At 34.1% G+C, this 14539-nt stretch overlaps 1 protein-coding gene across 1 annotated transcript; it reads right to left on the bottom strand.

Annotated features, from left to right (window-relative positions):
- Nucleotides 1–11391: 11391 nt before the first annotated feature.
- On the bottom strand, nt 11392–14431 carry LOC139855972 (uncharacterized). The gene is made up of 3 exons (XM_071845206.1): nt 14009–14431; nt 12423–13521; nt 11392–11763 (listed from the first exon to the last, which is right to left on the bottom strand). The coding sequence occupies exons 1-3, from the start codon at nt 14419–14421 to the stop codon at nt 11467–11469; spliced, it is 1809 nt and encodes a 602-aa protein (XP_071701307.1). The 5' UTR covers nt 14422–14431; the 3' UTR covers nt 11392–11466.
- Nucleotides 14432–14539: the final 108 nt, after the last annotated feature.

Raw genomic sequence — 14539 nt, 5'->3', positions numbered from 1 at the left:
ATCCTGTTACAGTCCTAGTAGGAATAAGCTCATTTTTCTCATTTGTAATGACAGTCATGCCACCCTTCTTAGGTACACATTGAACTGGGCTTACCCATGGACTATCGGAAATTGGATAAATTAAACCTGCATCTAGCAGTTTAATAATCTCTTTCTTAACTACATCTTGCATATTAGGATTTAGTCTTCGTTGGCGTTGCACATACGTTTTATGACCTTCTTCCATAAAGATTTTATGTGTGCAATACGAAGGACTTATTCCTTTAATATCATGAATCTTCCATGCAATGGCTGGTTTATGAGCTTTTAACACATAAATGAGTTGTGATTTCTCATTTTCAGTAAGAGAAGACGATATTATTACAGGTAATTCAGATTCACCATGTAAATAAGCGTATTCCAAATGGTTTGGAAGTGGCTTTAACTCTAATTTCGGAGGTTCTTCTATCGATGATTTGTATCGATATCTGTCTTCTTCTTTTAGCATTTGAATTTCTTCTGTTGTTGGTTCATATCCATTAGCTATAAGTGTAGCTAACATTTCAGCTTCATCAATTGGTTCATTACCTTCTCCTAAAGAACATTCTCCTGTTCCTTGTAATTCTGGAAATTCTTCTAATAATTCTGCATGTGCATCTATAGTTTGAATATAATAACATGTATCATCTGCAGATTGTGGTTGTTGCATTGCTCTATCAACTGAAAAGGTAACACTCTCATCCTCTATACTTATGGTCAGTTTCTTACCGAACACGTCTATCATTGCTTTAGCCGTGTTTAAGAATGGTCTTCCTAATATGAGAGGAACTTGAGAATCTTCTTCCATGTCCAGAACAACAAAATCTACTGGAAATACTAAAGTACCAACTTTAACTAGCATGTTCTCCATTATCCCTCTAGGATATTTTATTGATCTATCGGCTAGTTGTATGCTTATTCTGGTTGGTTTCAATTCTCCATGGTCTAGTTTAGTGTATAGTGAATACGGCATTAGATTTATACTAGCACCTAAGTCTGCCAATGCTTCTATTGAACTAAGACTACCCAGAAAACATGGAATTGTGAAACTTCCTGGATCAGATAGTTTTTCTGGTATCTTATTCAACAGCACTGCTGAACAATTAGCATTCATAGTAACAGCCGAGAGTTCTTCCATTTTCTTTCTATTTGAAATTAGATCTTTCAAGAATTTAGCATATCTAGGCATTCCTGAAATCACATCAATGAAAGGAAGATTTACATTTATCTGTTTAAACATATCCAAGAATTTGGATTGCTCGGCTTCAAGTTTCTCTTTCTTCATTTTACTCGGGTAAGGAAGTGGTGGTTGGTATGGTTTAACATAAGGTTTATCCTTAACTGTGTTATCTTCATTAACTTTTTCAACTACCGGTTCTTTTTCCTTATCTTGATCAGGTTGTGGTTCTTGTGGAGTAGGAATAGCTTTATCAGAAGTTACAGGTATTTCAGGTGGTTTAAGTGTTGTACCACTTCTTGTGGTAATAGCTTTAGCTGTTTCATTTCGGGGGTTAGCATTTGTATCACTAGGTAGACTTCCCGGTTTTCTTTCACCTATTAACCTTGCTAGGTTACTTACTTCCTGTTCCAGATTTTGAATAGAAGCTTGTTGATTTCTAAATGCTTGAGCATTTTGTTCATTGGTTTGTTTCTGAGATGTGAAAAACTGCGTTTGAGTTTCAACTAGCTTCGTCATCATATCTTCTAAATTCGGCTTTTTATCATCGGTTTGTTGTGGTGGTTTGTTTTGAAAATTAGGTCTTTGCTGATTATAAGTATTATTGGATACTTGTTGATTGCTAGGACCTTGTTGGTTGTTGTATGGAATATTTCGGTTATAATTCTGGTTTTGATTGTAAATCGGTCTTGGCGGTTGATAATTATTCTGATAATTATTTCCAGGCCTTTGGTTTATGTATGAAATATTCTCTCTTTGTTCCATTGTTAATTCAATACTGAGACAATCTTTTGTCAAATGTGGTCCTCCACACTGCTCACAACTAATTCGTATTGAGTGAATATCCTTAGTCATCTTTTCCATTCGTCTTTCCACAGCATCTATCTTTGCGGAAATGGAATCTAAGTCATGGCTAGAATCGGCTCTAGCTGCTTTAGATGATCTAACGATGTCTTTTTCTTGGTGCCACTCATGTGAGTGGGAAGCAGTGTTATCAATAATTTGGTAAGCATCAGTTTCGGTTTTCTTCATAATAGAACCACCAGCTGCTATATCTATGTCTTTTCTTGTAGTGATGTCGCATCCTTGGTAGAATATTTGTACTATTTGACAGGTGTCTAAACCATGTTGCGGACATCCTCTTAACAATTTTCCATATCTAGTCCAAGCCTCATATAGAGTTTCATTTGGTTTCTGTGTGAACGTAACAATTTCTGCTTGAAGTCTTACGGCTTTAGATGCAGGAAAGAATTGTTTAAGAAATTTGTCAACTAAAACATCCCATGTATCGATCGCCCCTTCAGGTAACGATTCCAACCAATCTTTGGCTTCTCCCTTTAAAGTCCAGGGAAATAACATGAGATATATCTGTTCATCCTCCACTTCTCGGATTTTAAATAGTGTGCAGATCCTATTAAAGGTACGTAGATGTTCATTTGGATCTTCCTTCGGCGCACCACTAAATTGGCATTGATTAGTCACCATGTGTAGAATTTGTCCTTTGATTTCATAATCTGGCGCATTAATGTCTGGATGAGTAATTGCGTGACCTTGGCCAGTGCGTTTAGCTCTCATTCGGTCTTCCATACTTAAAGGTTCCAGATTCTCCATAATTGAATTTGTTGAATCGGTATCACTAGATGATTCTGATTTAATGGTTCGTTCCTCAACAATCTCTGTTTGAATGATTTGTGGCTCCGGAGGAAAGTTTAATGGTTCAGGATCTACGAACCGTTCCTGAATATTCTCCGGATTCTCAATTGTGAGGTCGGGTTCAAAAAATGGATTATCGGAAATTTGAACTGAAGTACTTGGTCGACTGGATGACGATTCTAAAGAAAAATCAACGGCGGTTATATTTGCTAAATGTCTTGATCTAGTTACAGGTGGTGAACGTACAAAAGGTGATGAACATCTTGCTCGGTGCATTCACTGAATATCCTATTAGTTTTTAAAAGGAAAGAAAAATTATAATAAGTTATCCAATCAATAGACTTTTCTGATTTTGCCCACGTTTCGAATAGCCAAAAGATGCAGCAGAGGGGCAGGATTCGTTTGGTCTCAATATAATTGAGGACTGTTTGGCTCCAATAACCCGGTCCACGTACAAATCCAACTATTACTACGAACCAGACAATTTTGATGTCTATCAATTTAACCACTCAAAATAAATTTTCGTAATTTTAAGAAATTTAGATAAGAAGTAGAATAAAAATCTATGTCCTAAAACTAAAATAGCGAGAAATAAGAAAGAAAAAGAGTTCGTCGAAAAAGGTCGAAAAAGAAAAATGGTTGAAAAATAAAAGGTGACGGAAAAATAAAAGAAACTTATAAAAACTTAAAAATACTTGACTAACCTAACCTTATTACTGCAACTAACTTAAAATTATAATCGCAAATTGAAATTACTAATTGAAATGATAATTGATACATAGGTAAAAGTCGTCTAAAAATATTAAAGCTTACAGGAAAAACTAAATCCCAAATGGAAATAACTTAAAAAGAAACTAAAACTTAAAAAAAAAGGCGTCGCAAAATTCTAAAGTACCTAAATCTTAGTCTAAAGAAAAAGCACTTAAGGAATTCTACGGCAAAGCCTAAAAATCTAGGAGTAAAAATGACTATGGCAAAAACTAAGTTTAAAATTAAATATGAGCGAAAAAAATACAAATATTACGCTACAACGATTAAAAAGGGACAAAATATAAAAATATACAAAAAGTTGTAAAAAGTACAATTTTTATAAAAATATTATTTTTATATTATTTATTTTATTAAACTATTAATTTTACAATTTAATTAAACTTAATAAACTAAAATATAAATTAAATAAAACTTAAATTAAACTAAAACTAATTATAATAATAATAATAATAATTAGGGTTAATAATAATAATAATTAATAATAATTCGTAATAAATGCAGGATTAGGGTTTCTGTCGGTGTCAGAATTACTCCGCGATTTGCGGTATTTAACGCATCAAACCCTGCGACTCGCGGGGTTCAGAAATTCAGATGACAGCTTATTTAAATTCGACGCGTTTTTCTTTATTTTTTTTTTATTTTCTGTTTTCTGTTTTTATATAAATAAAAGATATTTAAATAAAACTTATATTTTTATACACTAAAATAAAAATAAAGAAACTTATAAAACTTAAATATTTAACAAAATCTTAAAAATACTTATAATTTTGTTTTTCTTTTTATATTTTTGAATAATTAAAACGTATTTTTACAAACACGAATTTTAATAAAAGTTAACTAAATTTTTTTTTTTTTATATTAGTGTTGCGCTTCCGGCTTTTAAGAGATGTCCCCGGCAGCGGCGTCAAAAATACTTGATGTGCAGCGGGGTGTATATAAAATAGTTATTAATTTTAGCAGGAAATACTATTAAATACGATACAATTTTACACAAGATATTTATTTATTTATAGAATGGATATACTTAAACCTTGCTACAACACTTATAGGCAGTGTACCTAATCGTAAAGTAGTGTAGTTTTTAGTAAGTCCGGTTCGTTCCACAGGGAAATCTTTAAACAAAGCTTAACGCTATATTAGTTTACTTTTATAAAAATACAAATATATATATATATAAGTAATATTATTATTATAAAGGGGGGGTTTTACCGTTTAATGACCGGTTTGTCGATTTTAAAACTTTAGTCGCAGTTAAAACCAAATGTAAAATATTAAAAATAAATACAAGACTTAAATTAAAGCGTAAAGTAAATAATGATAATGAAATTGCGAATAATAAAAGTGCGATAAAATAAACTTGCGATAATTAAAAAGGACGATAATTAAAAGTGCAATTAAATAACAATAAATAAAAGTGCGATAATTAGAAGTGCAATTAAATATAAAATAAAGGAAATTAAATATGAAATAAAAGAATTATGCTTATTTATACTTCCGTAATCATGATGTTTGACGTGTTGATTTTAGTTTTATGCCCATGGGTTAATTGTCCTTTGTCCTGGATTATTTAATATGTCCGTCTGGTTTTTGTCCATAACAGTCCATCAGTCATAAATATAAAATGCGAGTGTCCTCGTCAAATTATTCTTATACCCGAAGTTAAATATTCCAACTATTTGGGGATTCGAATTGTAACAAGGTTTTAATACTTTGTTTAATGAATACACCAGGTTATCGACTGCGTGTAAACCAAGGTTTTACTACTTTGTTAACAATTACACCAATTACCCTTGAATGTAATTCACCCCTGTTTCAACAAGTTTATTAACTATTGATCCATTTCCGTGTCCGGTTAAATGAACGATTATTCGTACATATAAATACCCCGCCCATCGTGTCCGATTGAGTGTATATGGTAATTTATAGGGACGCCCAATTGTAAATCTTTATATTAACATTAACAAACTATCATTTAGTTAAACAAATATAAAGCCCATTAATAGCCCATAGTCTAATTTCCACAAGTGTCGTTCTTTTGTCCAAACCCCAATTATGGTACAAAGCCCAATTACCCAATTTTAGTAATTAGCCCAACATCATGATTACTTTGTTTTAAATAAGCATAATAATAACTTAGCTACGAGACATTAATGTAAAAAGGTTGAACATAACTTACAATGATTAAAAATAGCGTAGCGTTACACGGACAGAATTTCGACTTACACCCTTACAATATTCGCTAACATACCCTTATTATTAGAATTATAATTAAAATTAAAATATAAATTATAAATATATATATATATATATATATATATATATAATTTACGTATGAGAAGAAGAAGAAAAAGATGATGAAAATGATCAGAATTCGGTTTGCTTTATAGGGAGTTTCAAAACTGGGGGCTCCGCGACTCGCGGCCATTTTGGCCTTCAAACTCCGCGAGTCGCGGAGAATGAAATTACAGCTCAGTCCCTTGGAGTCTTTCTCTGCCGACGGTTTTTATTTATAAATATAATATATATATAATTAATATAATTAATTATATATTATATTATATTTATATACATAGTTAACTTGTAATTTTTAGTCCGTTGCGTCGAGCGTTAAGAGTTGACTCTGGTCCCGGTTCCGGATTTTCGAACGTCCTTGCGTACAATTTAATATCTTGTACTTTGCGTTTTGAATCTTGTACTCTTGTAATTTCGAGACGTTTCTTATCAATAATTGGAACTTTTTTGATTGTCTTTTGTACTTTTGAGCTTTTTGGTCGTTTGCGTCTTCAATTCGTTGAATCTGTCTTTTGTCTTCACCTTTTATTATTTAAACGAATATCACTTGTAAATAGAACAATTGCAACTAAAAGCTTGTCTTTCTTGAGGAATAATGCTATGAAATATATGTTCGTTTTTAGCATTATCAACGCCCATCACACATTGAGCAACAAGCACATTGCGTATTGGTTCGTGTGTGGTGCGTGTTGCATAAGATAAGATAGGATATTCATGATAAGATTTCCTGATATTTTTTCAATTATCAAGATCTTAATGGGCAAAAACCGAGGTCCTGAATCTCACTGTTTTCTAATTTTATTTGTCGACTATCAACACGTTAAAAGCCAAATTTGGGTATTGAATGTTTCATCAATCCCACTTACTAATCTCACATGCCTGCATTAATACCACCATCACTACCAACACCATCTCCACCATCAACATCATCATCACCAATGACCACTATCGTTCATCACCATTACCACACGGTTCACTACCAACATCAGCTCCACCAACATCATCATCACCACCACTACATCAATCACAACTACTTCCTCGTTCATCGTCGTTACCACACCAATCACCACCACTTCCCCGTTCATCGACATCACCACATCGTTCACCACCACCCTCATCACCACAACTTTCCTGTTCATCGCCATCACTACACCGTTCACCACCATCCTCATCACCACTTCCTTCATCACCATCTTCATCATCACCTCCAAATTCAAATTATGTGCAACATGCAATACGCATAAATCGTCGTGCATGGTGCGTGATTCGCAAAAGACAGAAACATCGTTGAATTAAAAAAAAACACAGAAAGTATGTTTCACGAGCTTAAAACAACTCATCAAATGAATCTTGAATTTTTCATGATAACTGATCATCTACTTTATTTTTCAAGGTAAATGATCTTGCTAATGATATCTTTAAGTTCTTGATGATCCACCATTAGTTGCAAGATGTTATCATTCGCAATCACCGCATTCACCACTTTCCTCGGTTCCCCATCAGCATCGATAGATGACGAAAATAACAGCTCAGGTACTCGTCATTTCTCAACTTGTCGATCATATTTGTCCTCGATGGTTGGTTTCAGTTTTATTGAATTGTAAGTGTGGACTGCATAGAGTCAATTTACTGTGTATTTACACTTAGACTTATAAAATTATAGCTACACTATTGGTGGATATGATGGTAAATAAGTACTTGGAAACGCTAGAATGTTTTGAATACCCGAACAGTTATATGGTAAATAAGTACTTGGACTGTATAGACTCGAAGCTTGTTTGAGTGGAATTCTATAAATATGGATTTAGCTAGATGTCATTCCTTTTTCACTTGGTTATGATAGTCCACATGGTGACTTGATGGCTCAAAATCTAAAACCCGTCATCAAACAAAATTCCCGTCTCCCGAACCTCATGACATGCTTACAAGACAACGAATGCCAAAGGTCAGCCCGTTCGGCTTGAGGGGCATTGGCCCTAGTGGGCCGTCTACGCTTCTTTTAAAGCATCGCCTGGATCGTTGTCTACACACTGGACATCTAATCATGGCTCGAAAATCATGCGTTCAAATATAGCCCGATGTGTTTCAGTCAACTGAATTGCTATGCTTCTGATTATACGCGAACTATTCTTCAGGGTAAGCGTAGCCAGTAAATATTCAATAACATGAAAACAAAGCAAAAAGAACATAAATCAAACAACAAACCAATAGATAAACTTTAAGCAGCTTGCAGCACGCAAAACCACACACGCATCATGCGTGTATCGTGGTGTGTGGTGTGTGTTGGGTAGTGCGTGTTGCGGACACACACATTGTCGTATCGAGCAAAAAACAGTATTTCTAAATTTTTATTCAATCTAACAACACATCTAAGGCTAAAAATACGAACAACAGATAAACAATACTTTTAATACATATATATTACATACACCCACACAATTCCACCAAAAACAAGTTATTACATATACACACACAAAGAGTTCGTCGAAATGTCTATAAGAAATAATGATATAAAAACTTAGTTTTTGGTGTGTGTTTGCATGTTAATATGGGTAAAAGTGTATAATCACGACTGTAGCTAGAGTTTTACTTCGATGGAAAGAGTAACAAGCAAAAGAAGTGACAAAACGAAAGTATTTTGGATAATCGTCGTTAGGTGCGTGTTTTCAAAGTTTTTGGTGTGTGTGAGTTTTAAAATGGAAATGGACGCCTTAGTAAACAGGCAACACGCATCATGCGTGTTTACGGTGATTAGTGCGTGAGCATTACCAGTAGCTTACCTTACTTTAATGATCGTTGATCACGCATCACGCACCCGTTTACACGCATCATGCGTGGTGCGCGGTCAGAGAGTGTAAATGCAATTTTGAATTTTTAAAGGCATATTATTAAGCAGTTTTGAATATGAGATCATTTTGACCAATTTTCCTATTCTATCGTAACATCGAGGACTAGACATTTTTAACCCTCTTTACACCAAATCTAACGCCTCATATCCGATTGACAAAAACATCTGAGTTTAGGAAGCCCAAAAACTCATAGAGTGGCTGCTCTGGGCTTAGCTGGGCTGGGCCCTTAAAAAGCCCAATTCTTTCAGCCACCTTACAAACTGCGATTGCAGGTCACATCGGAGCTTCCAATTGGCGACGACCATAATTTCCGGCGATAATTAAAAAAATAAGTATGAAATTCAACGGAAAATCGATACGGTTGAGTATTTATGTTGGTTCTACCGATAAAAACCTTAAATATCTTCTTCAACCACTTGCCATTGTTATTCCACGTGGCCAAAACTCATTGCTAAAGGTAACTCGTTTATCTAATTAGATCAATTACACGTAACATTGAGAAAAAGATAATAACGTACATTAGTTCTTGAAATAGTTTTAATAATTTTGAACAGGAAAAATACTTGAGGATGAAATGAAGTTCAGTTCATTAGGGACAATCAGAGTCCATAAGATATAGCTCATTGCTTCACGAGGTATACATCAAGGATTCAAGGAGTAATTTCATTAATTTGTTACTTACATAAATGTAGTCTATTTAAAGTGCAAAACTTTTTTATTTACAATAATTGTAAGTTATGAACTTATTGAAATTGTTTGTGCAATACGATTACTCGATTAGTTACCGAAAGGAGGCCCAATAACTGGTTATAAGATATTTTGCATACCTTTTGTTGCAGCTCAATTAACTTTAAAATAACCAGAGTGTAATATATATCTTTTTGTGGCAATTAACAATGTTATTGAGTCGACAACAAGCGTCGATTTATTGGCGACTTGAATGACTCTTAGAGCCTAAAGTAAATTTCAGGCAGGATTTATAACCCATGGAAATTTGATTTTACCATTTTCATGGCGTCTCAATTTTATTTTATTTAAAAAAAATAAAAAATTTCCTACTTATTGGCCGGAGGTCCACTCGGAAGCAATCTCTCTATCTGTCGAATAGAGAGGAGATGACTTTCTCTACTTTTGAGAGTGTTTTTACTCTGGATGGAGAACTGACTTGTCTTTATTCTCGAATAGGGGAAGGATTGTCTACATCTCACCTCCCCATACACCACTTATGTGGTATTGGGTTTTGTTGTTGTTGTTGTTATATGTATACACACCAAGGTTAAAAAAAACGCGAAACGGGGTAGAGACGGTCGGTACTTTAAAACGCCGAGATGAGGGTCGAGACGGACGTTGAGTGACGTTGACTTATATATATATAAATATATATACACATATTTTAAAGTCAAAAAACCTTCGTTAACCAGTTTGTACTTATAATCGCTATTATCGTTAATATAATACAAAATAGTAATACTAAACTACGTCATGACTGATTTTAACCGAATTTTTTACTCTTGACCGGCGTTGACCCGACCTTTCACGCATTTGACCCGACTTTTGACCGTTGACCGACTTATTAGACGACGCGACGGGGTCGAGACAGGCTAGTCACCAAAACGTCGCAACGGGTGTTGCAACGGACGTCGTTTACAACACTGATTCACACATGTACCCTGGACGGTCGACCCCTCGCCAACCCTCAAAGACGACCATGTTCTGTGTATACTCTTAGTGATATGTTAAAAGAATGTATCTTTGTTTAATAATTTTGTTTAGTTTTATGTTATATTTCAATTTCAATTTCAATTCTCCATACGATTTATGATTTTCCACCATTGTTATGTTGTAGGTTTGTGATGGATATACATATGTATGTATCTAAGCATTGTTACGTATAGCTGTTAAGTAAAATTGGATTCTGCAAAATGAACGTTTTGTTACTAATACGAGCTAGTTGAACAAAAAAAGGTCAACCTTAATAAGTATGGGATCGTGGATCTTCAGTAAGACTTTTAGATCTCAATGGCAACTCAAGTAGAAGATGTACCAAAATCTGTTGGTTGTTTGACTTCTTTGCAGGTGATAGAATTATTTGTTTTATTCTATATCTTCAAAAGATTCTTCTTGAATAACATTGTATTTAGGTTGATGTACACTAGTCAAATGTTTGTAGTTGTAAGTTGTATCTAATCCATACAAATTTGTCTTATCATTACACTTCAAATATTGTTCTTGAAGAATAAATTCTTCTGAATACTTGATAAAACTACTGGTATTGTTTAATTTTACAAGTATGCAAGTGTTAGTTCAGTAATTCACTGAACCAGCATTAAGAATTAAGAATTGACACTTGAAAAGAAAAAGTGAGGATGACATAAAAAAATATTCAAGAAGATTGTGGTATACTTTTCACCTAAAAATTTTGGACATGAAACCATATAGGGACCCACTTTGGCCCCTCCAAACAACCACCTTAGAAACATAAACATCAAACTAAAAACAAAATCCCTTTAATCACTCCAACAATTGACACCAAATTCAACATTTCTTGCTACTTTTAATGATTTCTTTCCCATATCTTTCAAATCATACCAAAAAGATCAAAACAAAAACATGTCAAATAACTAATGAAACCTTGTATCTTAATTTCTTTATCTTACAAAAATAAACCATGCATATTTGTATGCTAACTAAACATCACTTATTTTGTCACCTACTATTATTATTGTTGCTAGGTCTAGCCAACAATAACAAGATCTCGGAAAATGGAGGGCGTTTGGACGGGTTATTGTTCCAGCATTTGTTCATTAACCATCTGAGGTTTTGTGGGCAATCTTTTGGGATGTCGGGTCTGAGCCCGCATGCCGCAATTCCCACAGCGGCTTGAACTGGCGAGAGTGCGGCATATGCCGCCTCTCCTGTTACCATCTCCCAAACCACCATTCCAAAACTAAACACATTGCTCATCCATGTCTCTGTTACTGTTTCAGGATCACCAGCAATTATCTGCATACGACACACAATTTTGTATCTTTGGGTCCCACATATAAGCTAATAATTAACAATTTAATAGTGGAGAGCATCATTTAAAGCCAATTAGTTTCAAATGAAGTGTTAAAGTGATTTTAAAAAGCCAAAAGCTAAGCAATATCATAATTGATCAATGTTCATTATGCTCATCTAATCATTCCCAAAGTTTTGCTTAGAGTTCTACATTATCATATAAGATTTCACTATTTGGACCCATTTATCTATAAATGTTTGATTTGGTTCTTTTTTTATAAATCTCTTATGGGTCAAACAAGCAAGAAGAATTCAAAAAAAAAAAAAAAAAAAAAACTGGTGGGAAGTATAATACATCAATTTATTACGGTATTACTATAGTATAGTCTTTGACTCTTTGTACCCATATTTGATACACTGATTATTTCTTTAAATTTTCAAATTAGAGAAATATAAATAAAGTCATAAGCCTTGTAAGAATAAATTTTCACTCATATAGGCCGCTTACATTAGAGTATGGGATCAGAATACTCACACTCCGGTTAATCTAGATAGGAAAACAGTTTACAACTAAAATATGTTTCATATATTACCCGACCCACCCATTTTGACACCTATAAATCACATATTGATAGTATCGTATTAAATTAAAGAACGCTAACCTCGGGAGCAAGCCATCGATAACCATCGGTTTCGTATTCCATAGCCTCTCCATCACTTTTGCAAGTCGAAACGATACCCATATCCCCTAAACACGCATTCCCATTTTTATCCAATAAAATCCTCTGAGTATTAAGGTCTCTATAAGCAACACCATGATCATTCATGAACTTGATCCCTTCTGCCACGTCAGCAGCAATCCGTACAATCTCTTTTAGTTGAATCTTTTTCTTCTTTACCACAATTCGATCATGAACGGATCCACCATCCATTAACTTATTCACAACACATAAACCATGAACATCATCAATGCATACACCATAAAACTGTATAATGTTCTTATGGCCACAAGTCATTAACTCTAAAAGATCTTTTCGGATCTCAAATTCATACGAATTTCCCTTTTCACACCCTTTTAGCTTCTCAATTCTAACTTTTTTTCCCTTATACGTTCCTTTAAAAATACCGACTCCAATTTGATCGTTGAACTCTAAACTATCGGGATTTAGTAACCATCTTTTGATCTCATCAGCGCCCGATTGAACAGTTTGCCACTCATCAACCGATATTACTATTGAAGAACTCGATAAAGGTAATTGAAGTTTTATCTTTGAAGAACTCGGATTTAAACTCTCGACCCCATTTCGATAACTTTGATCATTACAATCATCTTCAATTTCTCCAAAGTCTTTACCTTTATTCGTACCCTCTTCTTGACACCCACAAAGCCCAAATGGTAGCTTCATAGAATTCGTTTTATTAGGCTTTTTCAAAGCCAATTTCAACGCATTTTCAATCAAAGATTTTAGCACTTTTTCTTGCCCGGGTTGTACTAAAAGAAGAATGACTCCTAAAGTAAAACCTTTTTTCTCAAAGATTTGTATCTTTTTACAACATATTGAAGCACTATCTAATGATCCTGACACTAATGGCCATGATAGCGACGAATTACACGCAAACGTGAGCTTGAAAACCAAACCTTGATTTTCATCATCTGAAATTTCTTGAATCATAATAGCTGGTTGGTCATCACTAGATGTTTGATCTATTAATCTAACATGTAAAAATACATCCTTCATTTCGAACCCGGCTTGTGCATAACTGCGTCATACATACATCATCAACACCATAAATTAACCAAAACCCTTGTGTTGTCTATGCATTTGGCAAATAAAATTCACAACTTTATTAATTATAACAGGTGTATGATAAAGTATTAGCTACACAACTGTGATGTTACTATGTCAATATTCTTAAAATTATCCTTAGTAGACTACCCTAATCAGTTAAATCATACAGTAAAGGCATATTGCTATTTTCAGTAATTAGCCCTAAAAATAACAGCCCTAAAGGTACGGTTCACAACAATTTTAATTACTTAAATTGCTTAAACTGTTGTACTATGTTTACTTAGTTTTAGGTTTGTGATCCATCCATATCAAATTCAAAGTTGACTTTTTTTTTTTAATCAGATTTAGTAAAAAAAAAAAAATTTAATATAAACATAAATAAATATAAATATAAATACAATTATAAAAATACATAAATATTACAGTAATAAATAAATAGAGTAAAAAGTAGATGAGACCTGAGGGGTAAAGAATCATAATGTTTTCGAATATTAGAAACTAATTTCTCCGGGAGTTGACTTCCGGGATACAGCTGGGTCAAATTCCGAACAACACTTCCCCAAACATGTTTCCGGCTAGTATCGATCCGGGTCGGGTTAGAGTCTCGGGCCGGGTCAAGATTCAAAGTGTTTTTTAAAGACGCAATGGCCTCAGAAACATTACGACTCAGTTTCTGAAATTTCTTTTGCATCACGGAACCATCTTTATTAAAGGAAGCAGAAGGTGACGAGGAAGATGATGAGCTGTCGATTGCGGCAGTGGCGGCGGACGAAGATTCCGATCTGTCGCCGGAGCCGCGCATGAGACCTTGTTCAACCATGTCGTCGTCAGTGGTTGTACGGGTAGACCAGCATTCAAGAGCAGCTGCCATTGCTAGCTCTGTTATGTGATTATGAAATGTTAGTGATGCTTATTATTATTATTATTATGAGTTTGAGGTATAGATTAGATTAAATTGAATGCAGTTATTATGAAAAGGAAATAAAGAA

Source organism: Rutidosis leptorrhynchoides, chromosome 6, assembly GCF_046630445.1.
Source record: "Rutidosis leptorrhynchoides isolate AG116_Rl617_1_P2 chromosome 6, CSIRO_AGI_Rlap_v1, whole genome shotgun sequence".
In the NCBI taxonomy this organism is placed as follows: domain Eukaryota; kingdom Viridiplantae; phylum Streptophyta; class Magnoliopsida; order Asterales; family Asteraceae; genus Rutidosis; species Rutidosis leptorrhynchoides.
This window is presented reverse-complemented; position numbering and strand designations above follow the sequence as displayed.